This window comes from Gadus morhua, chromosome 11 (genome assembly GCF_902167405.1).
Source record: "Gadus morhua chromosome 11, gadMor3.0, whole genome shotgun sequence".
Lineage (NCBI taxonomy): Eukaryota > Metazoa > Chordata > Actinopteri > Gadiformes > Gadidae > Gadus > Gadus morhua.
Genome location: NC_044058.1, coordinates 30,327,720 through 30,348,791, shown reverse-complemented (window position 1 = coordinate 30,348,791; position 21,072 = coordinate 30,327,720). Strand labels below are relative to the sequence as shown.

The 21,072-nt window shown below is 50.4% G+C and overlaps 1 protein-coding gene across 1 annotated transcript; it reads right to left on the bottom strand.

The window, feature by feature from the left end:
• Positions 1-4,865: 4,865 nt before the first annotated feature.
• Positions 4,866-5,952, bottom strand: ier3 (immediate early response 3). The gene has a single exon (XM_030371356.1). It carries the CDS (start codon positions 5,882-5,884, stop codon positions 5,261-5,263), a length of 624 nt encoding a protein of 207 aa, XP_030227216.1. The 5' UTR covers positions 5,885-5,952; the 3' UTR covers positions 4,866-5,260.
• Positions 5,953-21,072: the final 15,120 nt, after the last annotated feature.

The window sequence follows — 21,072 nt, the reverse complement described above, 5'->3', positions numbered from 1 at the left end:
TGGATTCATGTCATCATCTACTCTGACCCGGATTCATGTCATCATCTACCCCACAAGTGACTCAGGTTCCTGAGAGCTGCTTCCTGCTGAGCTCAGCAACACATCATCACATCCTCTCCATGAAACACATGAACTCACAATTACCTTGAAGTATTCATACTCATGAACACATTACTAATAGGCAGATATGGGGACAGATAAGAACGCATTACTAATATGCAGATAGGGGGACAGAAATGAACACATTACTAATAGGGAGATAGGGGGACAGATATGAACACATTACTAATATGCAGATAGGGGGACAGATATGAACACATTACTAATAGGCAGATAGGGGGACAGATATGAACACATTACTAATAGGGAGATAGGGGGACAGCTTAGCTCAGGAGGTAGAGCAGTTGTCTTGTAACCTAAAGGTCGCTAGTTTGATCCCCAGCTCCTCCTAGCTGAGTGTTGAGGTGTCCCTGAGCAAGACTCTTAACCCTAACTGCTCCTGACGAGCTGGCTGTCGCCTGGCATGGTTGACACTGCCGTCGGTGTGTCATTGTGTGTATTAAACGATGTTACATCGTCGTTTGGATAAGTCGTTTAGATAAAAGCAGACGCTTTTCCTGCTGCGCTGTCAGAACCCCTCAGCCCCAATGATGAGATCCTTCTGACATGATGTATCTGATATGGTCTACTGGTCTATGGTCTACTGGTCTATGGTCTACTTTAGTAATGTGTTCATATCTGGTCTATGGTCTACTGGTCTATGGTCTACTGTTCTACAAACTCTAACAGCTCAGCGTTCTCTGTGGAGACCGCTGCTCTGCATGGCTCAACAGGAAGTGGAGGCAGAGCGCTTCCTGTGGGGCCGACCTCACAAAGGGATCCCGGGACACTATGCTGAGGATTGAGCCTTACTGGTATCTAGAGGGTGTACCAGTAGGGCCTAGTCCTTACTGGTACACCCTAGTGGTTGATTAGAGCTCAAAAGTAAGTTGCACACTAGAGACAGACTAGGAAAAATAGAACATAAGTTGAAAGTCAAGACAAGACGACTAGACTAGACCGGACTGAGACCAGACCAAACCCCCATCAGACCCCCACCAGACTAGACTAGACTAGACCAGAATGGACCCCAACAAAACCAGACTAGACCAGACCAGATCAGCCCATAATAGTCCTTCATTCCTTCCCATCCGTCTATTAAACCCTTCAGTATTTATTTAACCCTTAGATCGTATTCACTGTTCTTAGATCGTATTCACTGTTCTGTTTCCCTGTTCTGACCCGTATGGTGGGTTAGTTAGTTGTTATGGGTATGTCTTATTTTGGGTTAGATAGTTGTTATGGGTATGTTGTTGCTCTGCTGCCTCTGACGTAGAAGGACCTGGGAGATTCATATCCTGTTCAGGGACTGGGTGAGCTAGATAAATAAAGTTCTCTTAACAAACCCACCCGACCTGAACCAAACAGAAGCTACAGGTTTGCTCACTGTCTAAATAGTAGAAGAGCTAACAGTTATGAATCCTCTTGAGATGGCTGGCTAACTAGTGGGGCTCAGCCCCCTGACCTCTCAGGGAGGCTGGCTAAACACTGGGCCCTGACGTAGGGGGATGTTAACGTTCCCTCACCGTAAACAGCCTCCTCATCATGACGTCAGGACCAGCTGCTGGGCGTCACTGGGTCTGTGTCGCCAGGAGACGGGAGGCAGGGAAGCTCTTAAACTAACCAGACTCTAGTAAGTCTAGTCTAGAACCAACTAATTAGCCAGGCCAGACTCTAGTTAGCTAGTCTAGAACCAACTCTAATTAGCTAGTATGGACCAGACTCTAACTAGACCAGTCTCTAGTTAGCTAGTCTAGACCAGAGTCTAGTTAACTAGTCTAGAACAGACTCTAATTAGCTAGTATAGACCAGACTCTAATTAACTAGACCAGTCTCTAGTTAGCTAGTCTATATTAGACTCTAGAAAGGGAGAGCAGACTCAAGTTATCTGTTCTAGTTGGCTAGTATATAGCAGATACCAGTTTATTGAGCTGCAATCCCTAGTTAACTAGTCAAGACCCTGTCTAGTTTGCTAGTCTCAACCTGAGTCTGGTTAGACGAGACTCTAGTGAGCTAGTATAGACCAGAATCTAGTTAACTATATCAGGCTCTATTTAGCTAGAGCAGACGTTAGTGAGCTAGTCTAGACCAGAATTGAGCTAGCTAGATCAGACGTTACTTGGCTAGACCAGACGTTAGTGAGCTAGTCTAGAATCAGGGCAGGAGACACTGAGCAGGTGTGTCCCTCCAGGAATGCACTCTGCACCAGGAGAGGTTGTTGAACCCTGAGTCACCAACGATCCTTTCACTCTCCGGCCTGAGAACGGCAGGTGAAGAGACTCCAGGAAGTTATTCCATGAATGTCACCTGCGGGTTCCAACATGTGGTAAATCCCCAGGTGAGGAGCGATGTGCTTCACATTCCTTTGATGCTGTCCCTCTCCTGAGCTCACTGGGCCCCCGCTCACCTGTCCAACCGGCTGGGCTCTGCTGAGCTTCTGTTGAGTTCTTCTATCAACATTTCCTGCATAGCAGAAATGTTGTGGAAATACTTTGATGTGCTTTAATGCACCTGTACTCACCTGTACTCACCTGTACTGTACTCACCTGTACTCACCTGTACTCCCCCCTAGTGTGTGTATACAACCCCCCCTCCTAGTGTGTGTGTGTGTGTGTGTGTGTGTGTGTGTGTGTGTGTGTGTGTGTGTGTGTGTGTGTACACAACCCCCCCCCCCCTTCCTAGCATGTGTCAACAGCCCCCATTTATTAGAAAACACTACTGTGCAATACCGTTTATCTCAGCTGCTATTCTTATTTATCGGTATTATTAATCTTTTTTTTACCTTTCTTATATATTTCAAATGTTGTTAATCACACCCTCTGGATTGCACTTAAATTCCTTTGTGGCATGTAAGAGTCTGCTTAATAGCCTACACATTACCCCCCCCCCCCTTCTCCTTCCTCTGACTCAGCCGCAGGAATGCAGAGGGGGAGGAGCCACACTGGAGCAGGAAGGTGGGAAAGTCCAGAGAGTGAGTGTGTGTCTGTGTGTGTGTGTGTGTGTGTGTGTGTGTGTGTGTGTGTGTGTGTGTGTGTGTGTGTGTGTGTGTGTGTGTGTGTGTGTGTGTGTGTGTGTGTGTGTGTGTTTACTTTACAGACTAGTGCCCCCCTCTCCCCTGGAGGGGGGGCACTGACACATGCCTAACTAGCCTGGCCCCCAGTAGGTCCTCAGGGGTAACTAGCCTGGCCCCCAGTAGGTCCTCAGGGGTAACTAGCCTGGCCCCCAGTAGGTCCTCAGGGGTAACTAGCCTGGCCCCCAGTAGGTCCTCAGGGGTAACTAGCCTGGCCCCCAGTAGGTCCTCAGGGGTAACTAGCCTGGCCCCCAGTAGGTCCTCAGGGGTAACTAGCCTGGCCCCCAGTAGGTCCTCAGGGGTAACTAGCCTGGCCCCCAGTAGGTCCTCAGGGGTAACTAGCCTGGCCCCCAGTAGGTCCTCAGGGGTAACTAGCCTGGCCCCCAGTAGGTCCTCAGGGGTAACTAGCCTGGCCCCCAGTAGGTCCTCAGGGGTAACTAGCCTGGCCCCCAGTAGGTCCTCAGCAGGCTGTGTTCTGCTGTCAGACAGTGTGGTGACCTGGCTCACCACACTGTCCCTGTCCTCCCCTCCCCTCACCTCCCCCTCACCCTGTCCAGACAGACAGACAGACAGACAGACAGACTGACTGACTGACTGACTGACTGACTGACTGACTGACAGACAGACAGACAGACAGACAGACAGACAGACAGACAGACAGACAGACAGACTGACTGACTGACTGACTGACTGACTGACTGACTGACTGACTGACTGACAGACAGACAGACAGACAGACAGACAGACAGACAGACAGACAGACAGACAGACTGACTGACTGACTGACTGACTGACTGACTGACTGACTGACTGACTGACTGACTGACTGACTGACTGACTGACTGACTGACTGACTGACTGACTGACTGACTGACAGACAGACAGATAGACAGGCAGGCAGACTGACTGACTGACTCTGCCATGGTTCCTCCTGGGTCATCATACTGGCCTTACTGTGGGTTGAACCAGTCAGCAGCTGTTCTGAACATTACTATGAATCTTGTTTTAGTTTGAGAGAACAGACCCTGAGGATGAGCCCCAGCGCGGAGCTATACCGTCAGGCCTCCTGACGTCACCTGGAGCTCTTCTGCTCACCGATACCGTCACGGTGTTTCTTGCACCTAATGAGTTAATTCTGCGTCTATGTTTGGGCTCAGTCACCTCCCATGACCTCAAGTGGGAATCAAATATAAGCCCCCCCCCCCCCCCCGTCCACTTACACTTTGTACTAGAGAATGTCTCTTATTGTCTTTTTACTAGCCATCTATTTTTACCAAGTCAAATTCCTTGTTTTTATTCTGTGAAAACTAACCTGATTCTGATTCGTCTGTTAATTACACCTAATGAGGCTAAAATAATGAATATTCTTATCTTGTATATGACCTACATCCGTTTCATTGGCTGCGCTCTGACAACTACAAGATAAACATTAGTAACTGATATACACTATTAACTACCTTCTATAAAGTAGTAACTAAATGATATAGGCTACAGTAACTACCTTATATAAAGTAGTAACTACCATTTACAGTAACATGTAGTCAAGTATTAATTATTAAGTTCATTCTTGTAGTTGTAGCATTTACATGATATAAAGTTGTAACTAAATTCTTTGAAATAATTAAGTAGTATTACTCTATAATAGCTCCTTCTTTTTCCAAATATAGGCTCCCAAAAAGAGGCAGAAAGCATTCACTTGTTTCATTTGAGACATTTTCTTTAATTTATAAATAGCAAATAACAATAAATAACAAATTAATAAATAACAAATAAATAACTTCAGATATTCGTGTCAGTTTCAAGAACAAGTTTCATCTGGTGAATCCATAAATACAGCCTAGTGCGGTTCATAATTCAAGTTTCTCATCAGTTCTCTTCAAGTATGGAGGTTCACTGGTTCAGGTCCTCATCGGGGTCTTCATCGGTACTCGTGGGGACTTTCCTTCACAGAGCCTCATTCAGACCCCCTGTAAACATCTCCAGGCTCCGGGACCCGGGCTCCGTCGCGGGATCCGTCGTGGGCCTCCGGGCAATGTGCTCCGGCTGGCTTGGTGACCAAGTCCTTCGTGTGGTCGTCTGTTCAGGACCGGTTCAGTTATCGGTGAGCTTGTGGTAAACCAGCAGGGCCACCATGTAGCCGTTCCTGGTGCTGTGGTCGTACGACCTGTCGGACTCCGTCTCCCCACCGGAGCCGTTGGACAGGAGGCTTAACCAGGCCGAGCTCCCCGCCTCCCCGGCGGGCAGCTGGAGGCTCGAGAAACCGTCGACCTCAGCCAGCCGCCGGACCTGGTCCTCCGCAGACCGCAGCGGGAGGACCTGTGGGTCGGCGCTGCCGGGCGGCGTGTCAGCGCAGGGTTCCTCGGTGTAGATCTGCCACAGCAGCACCAGACACAGGGCCAGCAGACACCGCTTCGCCGCGCTCCTCTCCACGGGCGGGAGGTGCATGCGGACCTTGGCTGGGTACATGACCCGGGTACAGCGCTTCTTGGACCGGAGAGGACCGTAGGAGCGGACGGCGGCGGCCGTCGCGGGTATCCGCTCAAAGGTGAAGATCTCCGGCTGCGTGCTGCGCGTCGCCCGCTGAGAGGCGAAGGTCTCAGGGTAGGATGTCCGGACAGACGCGAAGGTCTCCGGGTAGGAGGTCCGGACAGCAGCGAAGGTCTCCGGGCAGGAGGTCCGGACAGACATAGTCAAGCTCTCTGATCTCGAGTACATTTTGATTTGCTTTGATTCGCTTTATCGCTTCTTTACTGTCGCTGGTAGTTCAATACCCGTTCAGCCCCGAACCTTCATTATATAGTAACTTTAGACACGCCCATCGGCTGATCACTCCCCTGTTACTCAATGAGGAAAAGTCAACGCATTAAAGTTCCTCTGAAGTTGATAAGAGTTATATTGATGGATATAGATATTATAGATCTATTGGGCTGGCCTGTTGTTTTGGAAAACGAGTGAACTACTAATTAGTTAGTTAGTTGTGGAGGTATATAATACTGAAACTGCTGTGGTGGAGTAACAATCTAAAATATAGAATACACCACCATTTCTAAATGCAATACACTGTTATAGGATATATGAATGTGTCAGTATGTATGATGAGTCACTGTCAGGTATGAATAAGTGAAAGTCAGGTATGTATGAATAAGTGAAAGTCAGGTATGTATGAATGAGTGATTGTCAGGTATGAGACGTTTCTCCAGGTGACACGATACTGAGGATCTCATGACGTCCCTCTGTCTGGCCAACGACTCCCAGACCCAGCGACACGCTACGTGTGTGTGTGTGTGTGTGTGTGTGTGTGTGTGTGTGTGTGTGTGTGTGTGTGTGTGTGTGTGTGTGTGTGTTCGTGTGTGTGTGTGTGAAACACAGGGTCTGTCTGAAGGGAAATACTGAGCCAGTGGAAAATATTTCCAGAAGCTCTACGCACATACATTCACACGCACATATAAACTAAACACATATAAACTACACACCCACACACTACCCTCCCCACGCACACACATAGAAACCACACAAACACCACGCACACACATCGATTCACAAACACACACACACACACACACACACACACACACACACACACACACACACACACACACACACACACACACACACACACACTATCATCGAAACTACACGTATAAAAACTAAACACACACATACACATGCATAGAAAAGACACGCATAGAAAATACGCACACAAACACACACACACACACACACATATAAATGACACACATAGAAACTACACACACACACACACACATAGAAATGACACACATAGAAACTACACACACACACACTCACATAGAAATGACACACACAGAAACTACACACACCCACCCACCCACATTGTGTCTCCGTCAGGCTCCATCAGATAGTGGTCTCGACAGCTGAATGGCTGTGAGGTCATCCTCTAAGCTGCTGATTGGCCGGGCTGGCTGAGGGCCAGAGGGTACGTGCAGCGCTGACCGTGGGCCCCGGGGTCGGCCAGCAGCGCAGGGGGCTGACACTGGCTGGGGTCCCCAGCTGGGGGTCAAGGGTCGTCTCTATCTGGGGTCCCCAGCTGGGGTCAAGGGTCGTCTCTATCTGGGGTCCCCAGCTGGGGTCAAGGGTCGTCTCTATCTGGGGTCCCCAGCTGGGGTCAAGGGTCGTCTCTATCTGGGGCCCCCAGCAGGTGTCAAGGGTCTTCTCTAGCTAGTTCAGACCTTCGACCACGTCCCTTGTTATTATATAAACTACAATATTATGATATATATATGAATATTATGATATATATATGAATATTATTATTAGATCCTTATTATTATTCACGTTGATCAAGTAAAGAAAGAGCATCTTTCTCTGTAACTTTGAGGCGTATCTTGTAACGACCGGCAGGGAACGCGGTGCCTTGGAGCGTTCCTCAGAACGAGGCGTTCCGGACGTGCCTGAACAGCCCTGAGCCGTCAGAAGCATTCCTTCAGTGTGAAGGCGCAGTGTTTGAACAATGAATAGAAAGAATAGAAACCAGGATGTTGGCCGTGCCTACCCTGCAGTGATGACAGCGGTCTGAACTCATCCACAGGTATTCACCAGCCCCACTTCCTCTTTCTCCCTCACCGGCACGGCAGCGTGAGACACTCTCAAAGGAAGGACCTGGCCTTCTCCAGGGTGGAGTCCAACAGCTCCAGATGTTACTACTGGTGGAGCTCCAGATGTTACTACTGGTGGAGCTCCAGCTGTTACTACTGGTGGAGCTCCAGATGTTACTACTGGTGGAGCTCCAGATGTTACTACTGGTGGAGCTCCAGATGTTACTACTGGTGGAGCTCCAGCTGTTACTACTGGTGGAGCTCCAGCTGTTACTACTGGTGGAGCTCCAGATGTTACTACTGGTGGAGCTCCAGATGTTCCTACTGGTGGAGCTCCAGCTGTTACTACTGGTGGAGCTCCAGCTGTTACTACTGGTGGAGCTCCAGATGTTACTACTGCTGGAGCTCCAGATGTTACTACTGCTGGAGCTCCAGATGTGACTACTGGTGGAGCTCAAGATGTGACTACTGGTGGAGCTCCAGATGTTACTACTGGTGGAGCTCCAGATGTTACTACTGCTGGAGCTCCAGATGTGACTACTGGTGGAGCTCCAGATGTGACTACTGGTGGAGCTCCAGATGTTACTACTGGTGGAGCTCCAGATGTGACTACTGGTGGAGCTCCAGATGTTACTACTGCTGGAGCTCCAGATGTGACTACTGGTGGAGCTCCAGATGTGACTACTGGTGGAGCTCCAGATGTGACTACTGGTGGAGCTCCAGATGTGACTACTGGTGGAGCTCCAGATGTGACTACTGGTGGAGCTCCAGATGTTACTACTGGTGGAGCTCCAGATGTTACTACTGGTTGTAATTATCACCTATAAATAGAGTTGAGTAACGAGATTAACCTGCGCTTTACTGTCGGTATTTACAGTATCGGGGACCGATCGCACTTCCTGCTTGAGCTGGGCTGGCGCCGAGCCAGAGGACGGGGGACCTGGCAGATGGTCTGGTCTGGGCGGGGCTCTGGGGTCCAGTCTTCTTTGGCCCATGGGGTCTTACCTCAACCCCCTATTGGCCTCTCCAGGCCCCAGCATGCTGCCCCAGCCCTGGGACACCGGGCAGGACCACAGCCCTGGGGCACCGGGCAGGACCACAGCCCTGGGACACCGGGCAGGACCACAGCCCTGGGGCACCGGGCAGGACCACAGCCCTGGGACACCGGGCAGGACCACAGCCCTGGGACACCGGGCAGGACCACAGCCCTGGGACACCGGGCAGGACCACAGCCCTGGGACACCGGGCAGGACCACAGCCCTGGGGCACCGGGCAGGACCACAGCCCTGGGACACCGGGCAGGACCACAGCCCTGGGGCACCGGGCAGGACCACAGCCCTGGGACACCGGGCAGGACCACAGCCCTGGGACACCGGGCAGGACCACAGCCCTGGGGCACCGGGCAGGACCACAGCCCTGGGGCACCGGGCAGGACCACAGCCCTGGGACACCGGGCAGGACCACAGCCCTGGGGCACCGGGCAGGACCACAGCCCTGGGGCACCGGGCAGGACCACAGCCCTGGGACCTCCTATGGTCCCTGGTTAGAGGAGGACCAGGACTGAGAGGAGGACCAGGTCTCTTTATTGGGGGACCAGGTCTCTATAGGGGGACCAGGTCTCTTTATAGGGGGACCAGGTCTCTATAGGGGGACCAGGTCTCTATAGGGGGACCAGGTCTCTTTATAGGGGGACCAGGTCTCTTTATAGGGGGACCAGGTCTCTATAGGGGGACCAGGTCTCTATAGGGGGACCAGGTCTCTTTATTGGGGGACCAGGTCTCTTTATAGGGGGACCAGGTCTCTTTATAGGGGGACCATGTCTCTTTATTGGGGGACCAGGTCTCTATAGGGGGACCAGGTCTCTTTATAGGGGGACCAGGTCTCTTTATTGGGGGACCAGGTCTCTTTATAGGGGGACCAGGTCTCTTTATTGGGGGACCAGGTCTCTTTATTGGGGGACCAGGTCTCTTTATAGGGGGACCAGGTCTCTTTATAGGGGGACCAGGTCTCTTTATTGGGGGACCAGGTCTCTATAGGGGGACCAGGTCTCTTTATAGGGGGACCAGGTCTCTTTATTGGGGGACCAGGTCTCTATAGGGGGACCAGGTCTCTTTATAGGGGGACCAGGTCTCTATAGGGGGACCAGGTCTCTTTATAGGGGGACCAGGTCTCTTTAGGGGGACCAGGTCTCTATAGGGGGACCAGGTCTCTTTATAGGGTGACCAGGTCTCTTTATAGGGTGACCAGGTCTCTTTATAGGGGGACCAGGTCTCTTTATTGGGGGACCAGGTCTCTATAGGGGGACCAGGTCTCTTTATAGGGGGACCAGGTCTCTATAGGGGGACCAGGTCTCTTTATAGGGTGACCAGGTCTCTTTATTGGGGGACCAGGTCTCTTTATTGGGGGACCAGGTCTCTATAGGGGGACCAGGTCTCTTTATAGGGGGACCAGGTCTCTATAGGGGGACCAGGTCTCTTTATAGGGGGACCAGGTCTCTTTAGGGGGACCAGGTCTCTATAGGGGGACCAGGTCTCTTTATAGGGTGACCAGGTCTCTTTATAGGGTGACCAGGTCTCTTTATAGGGGGACCAGGTCTCTATAGGGGGACCAGGTCTCTATAGGGGGACCAGGACTGTTTACAGGGGGTCCAACAATACAGATAAGTGTTCTTCTCCTGCTTTGGATTCTAGAAAACATCCCTACAGGGAGGAAGCGTCGGCCCTCGTGGTAACACAACATTTCTCAATGTAGAAAACCCCCTTTCAGCTCCATGATCTGTGAGGAAGTCTTCCCCGTTCAAAGGGGCGTGTCTTAGCTGGAACTGGGCCGGATGGGGTTTCATACAGCCTGATTAAACAGGACCGGAGAGACAGACAGGAGAGACAGGAGCGACAGACCGGAGAGACCGACCGGAGAGACAGACAGGAGAGACAGGAGCGACAGACCGGAGAGACCGACCGGAGAGACAGACAGGAGAGACCGACCGGAGAGACAGACAGGAGAGGCCGACCGGAGAGACAGACAGGAGAGACCGACCGGAGAGACAGACCGGAGAGACAGACAGGAGAGACCGACCGGAGAGACAGACAGGAGAGACCGACCGGAGAGACAGACAGGAGAGGCCGACCGGAGAGACAGACAGGAGAGACCGACCGGAGAGACAGACCGGAGAGACAGACAGGAGAGACCGACCGGAGAGACAGACAGGAGAGACCGACCGGAGAGACAGACAGGAGAGACCGACCGGAGAGACAGACAGGAGAGGCCGACCGGAGAGACAGACAGGAGAGACCGACCGGAGAGACAGACCGGAGACACAGAGAGGAGAGACCGACCGGAGAGACAGACAGGAGAGACCGACCGGAGAGACAGACAGGAGAGATCGACCGGAGAGACAGACAGGAGAGACCGACCGGAGAGACAGACAGGAGAGGCCGACCGGAGAGACAGACAGGAGAGACCGACCGGAGAGACAGACCGGAGAGACAGACAGGAGAGACCGACCGGAGAGACAGACAGGAGAGACCGACCGGAGAGACAGACAGGAGAGACCGGCCGGAGAGACAGACAGGAGAGGCCGACCGGAGAGACAGACAGGAGAGACCGACCGGAGAGACAGACCGGAGACACAGAGAGGAGAGACAGACAGGAGAGACAGACCGGAGAGACAGACAGGAGAGACCGACTGGAGAGACAGAGAGGAGAGACAGACAGGAGAGACCGACTGGAGAGACAGACAGTAGAGACCGACCGGAGAGACAGACAGGAGAGACAGGAGCGACAGACAGGAGAGACCGACCGGAGAGACAGACAGGAGAGACCGACCGGAGAGACAGACAGGAGAGGCCGACCGGAGAGACAGACAGGAGAGACCGACCGGAGAGACAGACCGGAGAGACAGACAGGAGAGACCGACCGGAGAGACAGACAGGAGAGACCGACCGGAGAGACAGACAGGAGAGGCCGACCGGAGAGACAGACAGGAGAGACCGACCGGAGAGACAGACCGGAGAGACAGACAGGAGAGACCGACCGGAGAGACAGACAGGAGAGACCGACCGGAGAGACAGACAGGAGAGACCGACCGGAGAGACAGACAGGAGAGGCCGACCGGAGAGACAGACAGGAGAGACCGACCGGAGAGACAGACCGGAGACACAGAGAGGAGAGACCGACCGGAGAGACAGACAGGAGAGACCGACCGGAGAGACAGACAGGAGAGATCGACCGGAGAGACAGACAGGAGAGACCGACCGGAGAGACAGACAGGAGAGGCCGACCGGAGAGACAGACAGGAGAGACCGACCGGAGAGACAGACCGGAGAGACAGACAGGAGAGACCGACCGGAGAGACAGACAGGAGAGACCGACCGGAGAGACAGACAGGAGAGACCGGCCGGAGAGACAGACAGGAGAGGCCGACCGGAGAGACAGACAGGAGAGACCGACCGGAGAGACAGACCGGAGACACAGAGAGGAGAGACAGACAGGAGAGACAGACCGGAGAGACAGACAGGAGAGACCGACTGGAGAGACAGAGAGGAGAGACAGACAGGAGAGACCGACTGGAGAGACAGACAGTAGAGACCGACCGGAGAGACAGACAGGAGAGACCGACCGGAGAGACAGACAGGAGAGACCGACTAGAGAGACAGACAGGAGAAACCGACCGGAGGGACAGACAGGGGAGACCGACTGAAGAGACAGAGAGGAGAGACCGACCGGAGAGACAGACAGGAGAGACCGACTGGAGAGACAGACAGGAGAGACCGACCGGAGAGAGAGGAGAGACAGACAGGAGAGAGAGGAGAGACAGACAGGAGAGACCGACCGGAGAGAGAGGAGAGACAGACAGGAGAGAGAGGAGAGACAGAGAGGAGAGAGACAGACAGGAGACAGAGGAGAGACAGAGAGGAGAGAGAGAGACAGGAGGGATAGAGTGAGTGTATGTGTGTCGAGTTAACATACAGATTAGTTAACATACACATGAGTTAACAAACAGATGATATAAAATACACATGAGTTAACAAACAGATAAGTTAACATACTGATTAGTTAATAAACAGACGAGTTAACATTCACATGAGTTAACATTTACTCATTGCTGTTTAGCCAGCTGATAGAGTTTAGTGTTCAAGTATTAATCTTTACACTTTATAGTCACTGCTCCTCCTTTTACATTTTGACATTGCTTGGGAATGTACTCCTTAGGTTCCAACATCCCCGGTGTGACCTCATCTTGTGGAAAGCCAGTAGGTTGACCAGTATGAGGTCAGGTTTATGGTCAGCTGACCAGTATGAGGTCAGGGTTATGGTCAGCTGACCAGGAGGAGGTCAGGGTTATGGTCAGCTGACCAGTATGAGGTCAGGGTTATGGTCAGCTGACCAGGAGGAGGTCAGGGTTATGGTCAGCTGACCAGGAGGAGGTCAGGTCAGGCCCTGGTGTTGGTACTGATGTGTGTGATGTGTGTGTTGGTGGTCATGTGTGTGTTGGTTTGTGTTGGTACTGATGTGTGTGTTGGTGGTGATGTATGTGTTGGTGTGCGTTGGTAGTGATGTGTGTGTTGGTGGTGATGTGTGTTGGTGGTGATGTGTGTGTTGGTGGTGATGTGTGTTGGTGATGTGTGTGTTGGTGGTCATGTGTGTGTTGGTGTGCGTTGGTAGTGATGTGTGTGTTGGTGGTGATGTGTGTGTTGGTTTGTGGTGTGCGTTGGTAGTGATGTGTGTGTTGGTGGTGATGTGTGTGTTGGTGTGCGTTGGTAGTGATGTGTGTGTTGGTGGTGATGTGTGTGTTGGTGTGCGTTGGTAGTGATGTGTGTGTTGGTGGTGATGTGTGTGTTGGTGGTGATGTGTGTGTTGGTGTGCGTTGGTAGTGATGTGTGTGTTGGTGGTGATGTGTGTGTTGGTGTGCGTTGGTAGTGATGTGTGTGTTGGTGGTGATGTGTGTGTTGGTGTGCGTTGGTAGTGATGTGTGTGTTGGTGGTGGTGTGTGTGTTGGTGTGCGTTGGTAGTGATGTGTGTGTTGGTGGTGATGTGTGTGTTGGTGGTGATGTGTGTGTTGGTGGTGATGTGTGTGTTGGTGTGCGTTGGTAGTGATGTGTGTGTTGGTAGTGATGTGTGTGTTGGTGGTGATGTGTGTGTTGGTGGTGATGTGTGTGTTGGTGTGCGTTGGTAGTGATGTGTGTGTTGGTGGTGGTGTGTGTGTTGGTTTGTGTTGGTACTGATGTGTGTGTTGGTACTGATGTGTGTGTTGGTGGTGGTGTGTGTGTTGGTGTGCGTTGGTAGTGATGTGTGTGTTGGTGGTGATGTGTGTGTTGAATTCTGACTTTAATCTCAGAATTCTGAGAAAGAAGTCAGAACTACGGGTACCTGTAAGGACCAACCTCTGAGAGTTCTGACTTTAAAGTCAGAATTCTGAGATTAAAATCAGAACATTTTTTTTTTCTTATGTGTGGCCCTATTCCTCTTCCGTAGTAGGCTACAGCCATAGAAAAGGAAAAATTAAAAATGCAGTACAGGGTACAAATACAGTGTGTCAATGTGAAATAAAACTCCAGGGTACAACGAAGTGCAAAACAATGTTCCATTTCCTATTTATTTCATCCGTTTCAGTGTGGAGAAACTGTGTTCTTCCCTTTTTACAAAAACTTCACTGTTATACCGTTCTTTCCTCATTTCATGATAGCTGCTATTCGATGAAAACGTAGGGCTATGCATTACATTTCATTGCATAACCATCCCTCCCTACCTAACACGGGAAGATAGCCTACTACTCTTTGCTCCAATGTGTTTGCTATCCCAAGGCAGCAGCCAAAACAGATGGAGATATGTGGTTAACAACCTTGTGTAGCCTACACCTAGCAAGGATACTGACATTTGGATACTCGCTTCTGCTTCGATGAGTTTGCTTAGATATGATTACGTTTCTAAATATAGGGACACCAGACATTTACAAACCTAATGTCATCATCAGTGCGAGGAACTAAAGTAACACGGTTATGTGCAAGAACAACAAGTCTCTTAGGAAATGAAGTTGTTTGGCTCACCTTGGACTCTTGCAACAGGAGAGCCGGCTCCTTCTCCCAGAGCAGAGCTGAGCTCTCACTGACCCAGCAGCAGCACCTCGGTGTGGGGCTGCGCCGCTCTAAGTTACCCCTGTAGAACGCTGCCTCGCACTAGTTCCGTAAAATCAGTAAAATCGTAATTGTTTTATTTGGTCAGCACGGGGGTGGGGGGGCACAGGGGGGGCCAGGGACATGTCTACAGGGGCCCCCGTGTAGAACCGCCAATGGTGGTGGTGTGTGTGTTGGTGGTGTGTGTGTGTGTGTGGTGGTGTGTGTGTTGGTGGTGTGTGTGTTGGTGGTGTGTGTGTGTGTGTGGTGTGTGTGTGTGTGTGTGTTGGTGGTGTGTGTGTTGGTGGTGGTGTGTGTGTTGGTGGTGTGTGTGTGTTGGTGGTGGTGTGTGTGTTGGTGGTGGTGTGTGTGTGTGTGTGTGTGTGTTGGTGGTGGTGTGTGTGTGTCGGTGGTGGTGGTGCCACGTGGCAGTGGGCAGATGGCTCGCTGTGCACGTGGCTTTGGAGCAGAGTGAGTCAGGGGATGTGTTTTACAGTAAGCTGGTCTGAGCAGCACTCTGCCCCCCGCCAAAAACAACAGAACTCTCCCTCTCTGCCTCTGTCTCTCTCTCCTTCTCCCTCCTCCCTCTCCCTCTCTCTCTCTCTCTCTCTCTCTCTCTCTCTCTCTCTCTCTCTCTCTCTCTCTCTCTCTCTCCCTCTCTCTCTCCCTCTCTCTCTCTCTCTCTCTCTCTCTCTCTCTCTCTCTCTCTCTCTCTCTCTCTCTCTCTCTCTCTCTCTCTCTCTCTCCCCCTCTCTCTCTCTCTCTCTCTCTCTCTCTCCCTCTCCCTCTCTCTCTCTCTCTCTCTCTCTCTCTCTCTCTCTCTCTCTCTCTCTCTCTTGAGGTTATGGAGTTCATCTCCTGTTTGTTCCATAGCCCGCCATAGCACAGTGTGGCTTAGCATAGTGTAACACAGCAAACCATAGCATAGCAATGCTAAGTATTTTGTGATGCTGCATAGCAGAGAATAGCTTAGTGTGTTTAAGCATGACATACCGCAGCATAGCACAGCGTACCTTAGCATACTGTAGCTTAGTATAGCAAGGCAGAGAAGGGACTGGAGAGGGAAGGTTTTCAGCACCACCCCATAATAATACGACGTGTCCCTTACTCAGCACTTCATGTCCTCCACGGTGCGATGCTCTGTGCTCCGGGTATTCAGGGTGGCATGGTAACTAGAAACAGGGGTTGGCATGGTAACAGGACCCAGGGCCCTGACCCGGGCCCTGGGTCCTAGGCCCTGGCGGGGGTTTTCACTGGTAGGTTCTACGGCGGTACCGCGGTCAGCCAGGGACAGACCCGTAAAGGCACGTTCACGGCCCTGGTGATAACCAGAGCCTCGTCAGTGACGACGCTCGAGTCTACGCGTGTTCCCGACAGCGACCGCTCAGGTGCACTGCGTTCGGAATCTAAAAGGTCTTCACAGCAGGGTTTTAATCTCATAAAAACCAGTCAGAACTAAACAGAACTTAGTAGGATCAGTTTGAAGTTGTCATGCCTCTATTTCCTTGATGCCTAACCCATCACCTCCTACCCTTTAGCTTTACTTTATGAGAAGCACATTGTATTGCCACTGTACGGAAGGCTAGAGCAGGGTTACCAGTAGACAACGTTTAAAACTGAGGATTTTTTTTGTATTGAGTAAAACTTTCATGTTCTTCCAAGGCATGCGCGTTACTTTTGAGCCATACGTCACCAACTGGCCAACTCTGTTATCAGAATCTGGCCCCAGTTGCCAAACGGAAAGATTCATCAGAGCGTCATGAGGTGTCCTTTACGAGAACTTTCCGACGTCGCGAAAATGTTTTCCCCATAATTCCCAGCGATGTGAACGCGCCGTAAGAATGTGCCCCTTCACCATCATGTGGTCATGTGATCATGGGATCATGTGGTCATGTGATCATGGGATCATGTGAGGTTAAGGCCAATGACCGGCAGTCTCCATCGTGTCGATCAGGTCGATCTAGCAAAGGTCAGCTAACAGGACCGGAGCCCCTGGTCCGGTTAGCTAACCGGACCGGGGGCTCCGGTCCTGTTAGCTAACAGGGTGTCCTGATAGCTAACCGGACTGGGGACGCCCGGTCTGGTTAGCTAGCAGGACCGCACCGTCCCCGGCTGCACTGGAGCATGCCGGCTTTAACTGGTCTCAACCAGAGCCAACGGTGTCAGGGTGTGGGGGCGTGGCCGGGGCGTGGCCGGTAGCGTGCAGGAGCTCGTCTCCCTCTCACGCTGTCGTCATGACAACAGTAACCTCAATAGCGTTAGGTACGCTGTGTTGCAGCGCCAGCACGGCAGCCCCAAGGCCCCGTGAAGAACACCAACCCCGACACGCAGCTCCAAGCACACAACTCCAACATGTAACTCAGAGCACACAACTCCAAACACACAACCCCAACATGTAACTCCAAACACATAACCCCAAACACACAACACTGTTTTGTGTGGCTGTGTGTGTGTGGCTGTGTGTGTGCGGCTGTGTGTGTGTGTGTGTGTGTGTGTGTGTGTGTGTCTGTGTGTGTGTGTGTGAGACACAGGCTGCATGCCGTGACAGCATCAATAGGGTGGGAGGTGTTTGGTTGTTGAGCAGGAGGTAAACGTTGAGTAAATACCTGCAGAGGAGCTTTCTCTCTTCCCTCTATTCTGCTACCACATAATATGCAAAGTACCCACATATCAGAGTTTCCGTTGTCTGCTACCGGTCATTGACCGGAAAAAAGAGGGGACCTACAATTCTAAATGTCTCCGGTCAGATGACCAGTGGAAATAATTCTCTCAGCACAATTTGAATTGTGTTTAAATATGCTACGGTGGTCATTTGTTTAGCCAAATCATGTAAAACAATGAGGGTTTTGATTGACCCGACCCGGCCTGACCTGCGGGCCGGGTCGGGTCAATATATTCCCACCACCGATATTCCTGCCACCACTATCCTCGAGCCGGGTCGGGCCGGGCCTTTGATCGAGCGTATCTGTTTTTTTTTAATCATTGCTTTATTGGCCTAATCTGAGGAGAAATCTATGCCATAAACAGAAATATTATAGGCCTTTATTACACAGGGCTTCTCAATGCCGTAGAATGCTCCGTTCACTTGCATGGGTAGTAGTCCGGTAACTTGTCAACCCCAGCGTCTTCGGTTGCTAAGCGACGTCCACGTCTTTGGTGGACTATTTCACTGCTGATCAAGACTACGAATGCTGGTAACGAATAAATTGTAAAAAGACACACCATGTGAAGTTATTTTTTCGTTTTGGCAAGTAGCCGTGTAATAAGCGGGACAATTTATAGAACGTCGCCGGTCATTATCGAAAATAAGGCCCTTTATCGAAAACAACTGTTCGCCCTGTCGGGGCTTATTTTCCCGATAATGACCGGCGTTCTATACATTATTCCGTACATTTATATTTACCAGAGTAGACCTAAGTAGCAAATGTGTACAAAGATACACATGTATTAAAAAAAATGTCGGGTTGAAATCGGGCTCGGGCTCATAATTACAGTTAATGCGTCGGGCCGGGCTCGGACAGAATGTGCACGGGCTCGGGCCGGGTCGGGCTTGATTTTCTGGGCCCGATCTAATACGAAAAACGGAAGCACGCATGCGTGCCTTAGACCAGATACTAGACCAGGACCAGGTCCTTAATAAGGTACTAGACCAGAGTTCAAACACTTTTTTCAAAAAGCAAAAAGTCTAGTAGGAGTCTATCTAGGAGAGAGGAGAGGAGAAAGGAGGGGAGGGGAGGGGGGGAGGAGTGAGGAGAGATGAGGGGAGGGGAGGGGAGGAGTGAGGAGAGAGGAGGAGAGAGGAGAGAAGAGGAGAGAGGAGACGAGAGTGAGAAGAGGAGAGAGGAGAGATGAGAGGATAGGAGAGAGGAGGGAGGAGAGGAGAGAGGAGGGAGAAGAGGAGAGTGAGGAGAGGAGAGATGAGAGGAGAGGAGAGAGGTGGGAGGAGAGGAGGGTGAGGAGAGGAGAGAGGAGGAGAGAGGAGGGAGGAGAGGAGAGAGGAGAGACAAACAGCTCTGTTAAATACTGACCTCATTCCCGCCCACACACATCTTGTTTGTATTCATGATGTTTTGCCACTAATGGTTCAAAACAACATCCCCGCCACGCACACCAAGGCATTACACAACTACACAACACAGCACTAACCAACACAGCACTAGACTACACAACACTTCATAACACAACAGCACTACACAGCCCTACACAACACTACACTACACAACAGAACACACTACACAACACAACAATAGCCCCAACCCTTTCTGGGCCAGCGATGTGCTGGTTTGTTTTGTGCATCTCGTTAATGGGGTTAGGGTTATTGCATTGATGATTGGTTTGTCAGTTGTTTCTTTAATACTGCTGCAGTTCATTAGTATCTAAAATACAGAACATCTCATCCCTGTGTGAGTGAGACCACGCTGGCAGAAGAACCGACTTTGTCATTCTTTTACATAATCAAAGAGGTTTCCACACATTTTTAAGAAATTAGTGCAAATGATTCGCCAGAATGCAGGAAATTAAAATTCTAAAGAAGGAGGAAGAAAGACAGACAGAGAGCGAGAGGTAGGCAAAGAGAAAGAGGAGGACGGGAGGGGGGGAGGGAGGGAGGGAGGGAGGGAGGGAGAGAGTGCGAGGAAAGAGGGATTTCAAGGAAAGATGGACAGCTTACAGGTTCTATATTATTTGACCGTCTGGTATAATTTAACAATTCAAATAAATAACGACTTATCAGAAACAAAAGTGTAAAAAAACAATAAATTCAAATGACTATATTGTATATGAACACCCTGTTTCCCCAGAGGCCTGGAGGTCTTTCTCTCTCTTGGTGCTAGAGCACCACCTTGTGGTAGCTCTATCTCTGTGCCATAGCGTAGATCAGGGCTATTCAACCTCCTTTACAAGTGGGCCGAAAAGGAAAACCACTGGGGGTTCATGGGCCAAACAGAGTAAAACTACGTGACTGAATCGCTACAAATAAATTGTACTCAAAGTAGTGTTAACTTAATATATTTAGTACTACTACACGGAATAAACTTGTCAGACGCATTCCTTCCTTCTTCACTTTTAATCGTATCATTATAAAAGATTTTGTTCTCACATATTTTGGACACGTATTTAGAATGAAACAATGTTGTTTGAATCATCACAAAACAGAACTACTGTACATATGAGACATTTTGAGCCAGTGAGTCAGTGAAAAAGATTGCACTGCCTTGTTTGCCTAGTTTGGCTCATCCTGAGACACTCATGCAGCTTCTCATAGGTCATGCAGCAACGTGCCCTTGTTCTGATGGCATTCATATGAGAAAAGCTAGACTCACACGTATCGGTTGAGCAAAACAATGTCAGAATAAGTGATGCCAGTTCCTGATTGTGGAGTACTAATACTGGCTATCATCACCGGCTACACACAGAAACCTGATTTGCATGCAACTATGTTTCTCCTTTATTATTTATTTTTTTTGGATGCAACCTCTTGCGGGCCAGAAAAAGATTAAGAGGGGCTGCATTTGGCCCGAGGGCCACTAGTTGAATAGGCCTGGCGTAGATCCTGTCCAGACTTCTTTGATTCATATTTCTATAGGTGAAGATGTTTTACGAACAATGTGAACCCAAAATCATTTTAATTTTAAATGTGGAACCTTCTTCTCCCTTTGAAACTCTAGTCTTGTCCTTTGCGTGACGTCGAGGCACACAAACACGGACTCCTTCATTAAAGTGTTTTAATCCTACCACACCTCTATTATTCTATTTAGTCAGGGATTTCAACGATTAAACACACTTTACTAACGTTGATTTGCAATGGGAATGGATGCATGAAGTGATTCACTACATTGGGCTGAATAGAGCTGCCTCACATCTGTTAAGAACTCTGATGTTAACACACCATCTCCAGCCGGTCTGCAGACCAGCCCGCCTGTCTGCAGACCAGCCTGTCTCAAAACCAGCCTGTCTGTCTCCAGCCCAACCGGTCTGTCTCCAGCCCAGCCTGTCTCCAGACCAGCCTGTCTCTGTGATTATCTTCGGCACTCGGCCTACGGCCTGGTACCTACGACCGAATCGCAGCCGTGCTAATAGTCAGTACAACAACAATCCCTCTCGTGTGATATTCCTGAAGTAATGATACAAACATGTATATAATAATACAATAATAAGGTCCAGACCATCTGGGTGAATGTACGCGAGCTGTACATCAAGAAAACTACAATAACAATGC

Bases quoted from the DNA above. Each gene is read 5' to 3' on its own strand.
- ier3 (XM_030371356.1), bottom strand. From the start codon at position 5,884: ATGTACTCGAGATCAGAGAGCTTGACTATGTCTGTCCGGACCTCCTGC.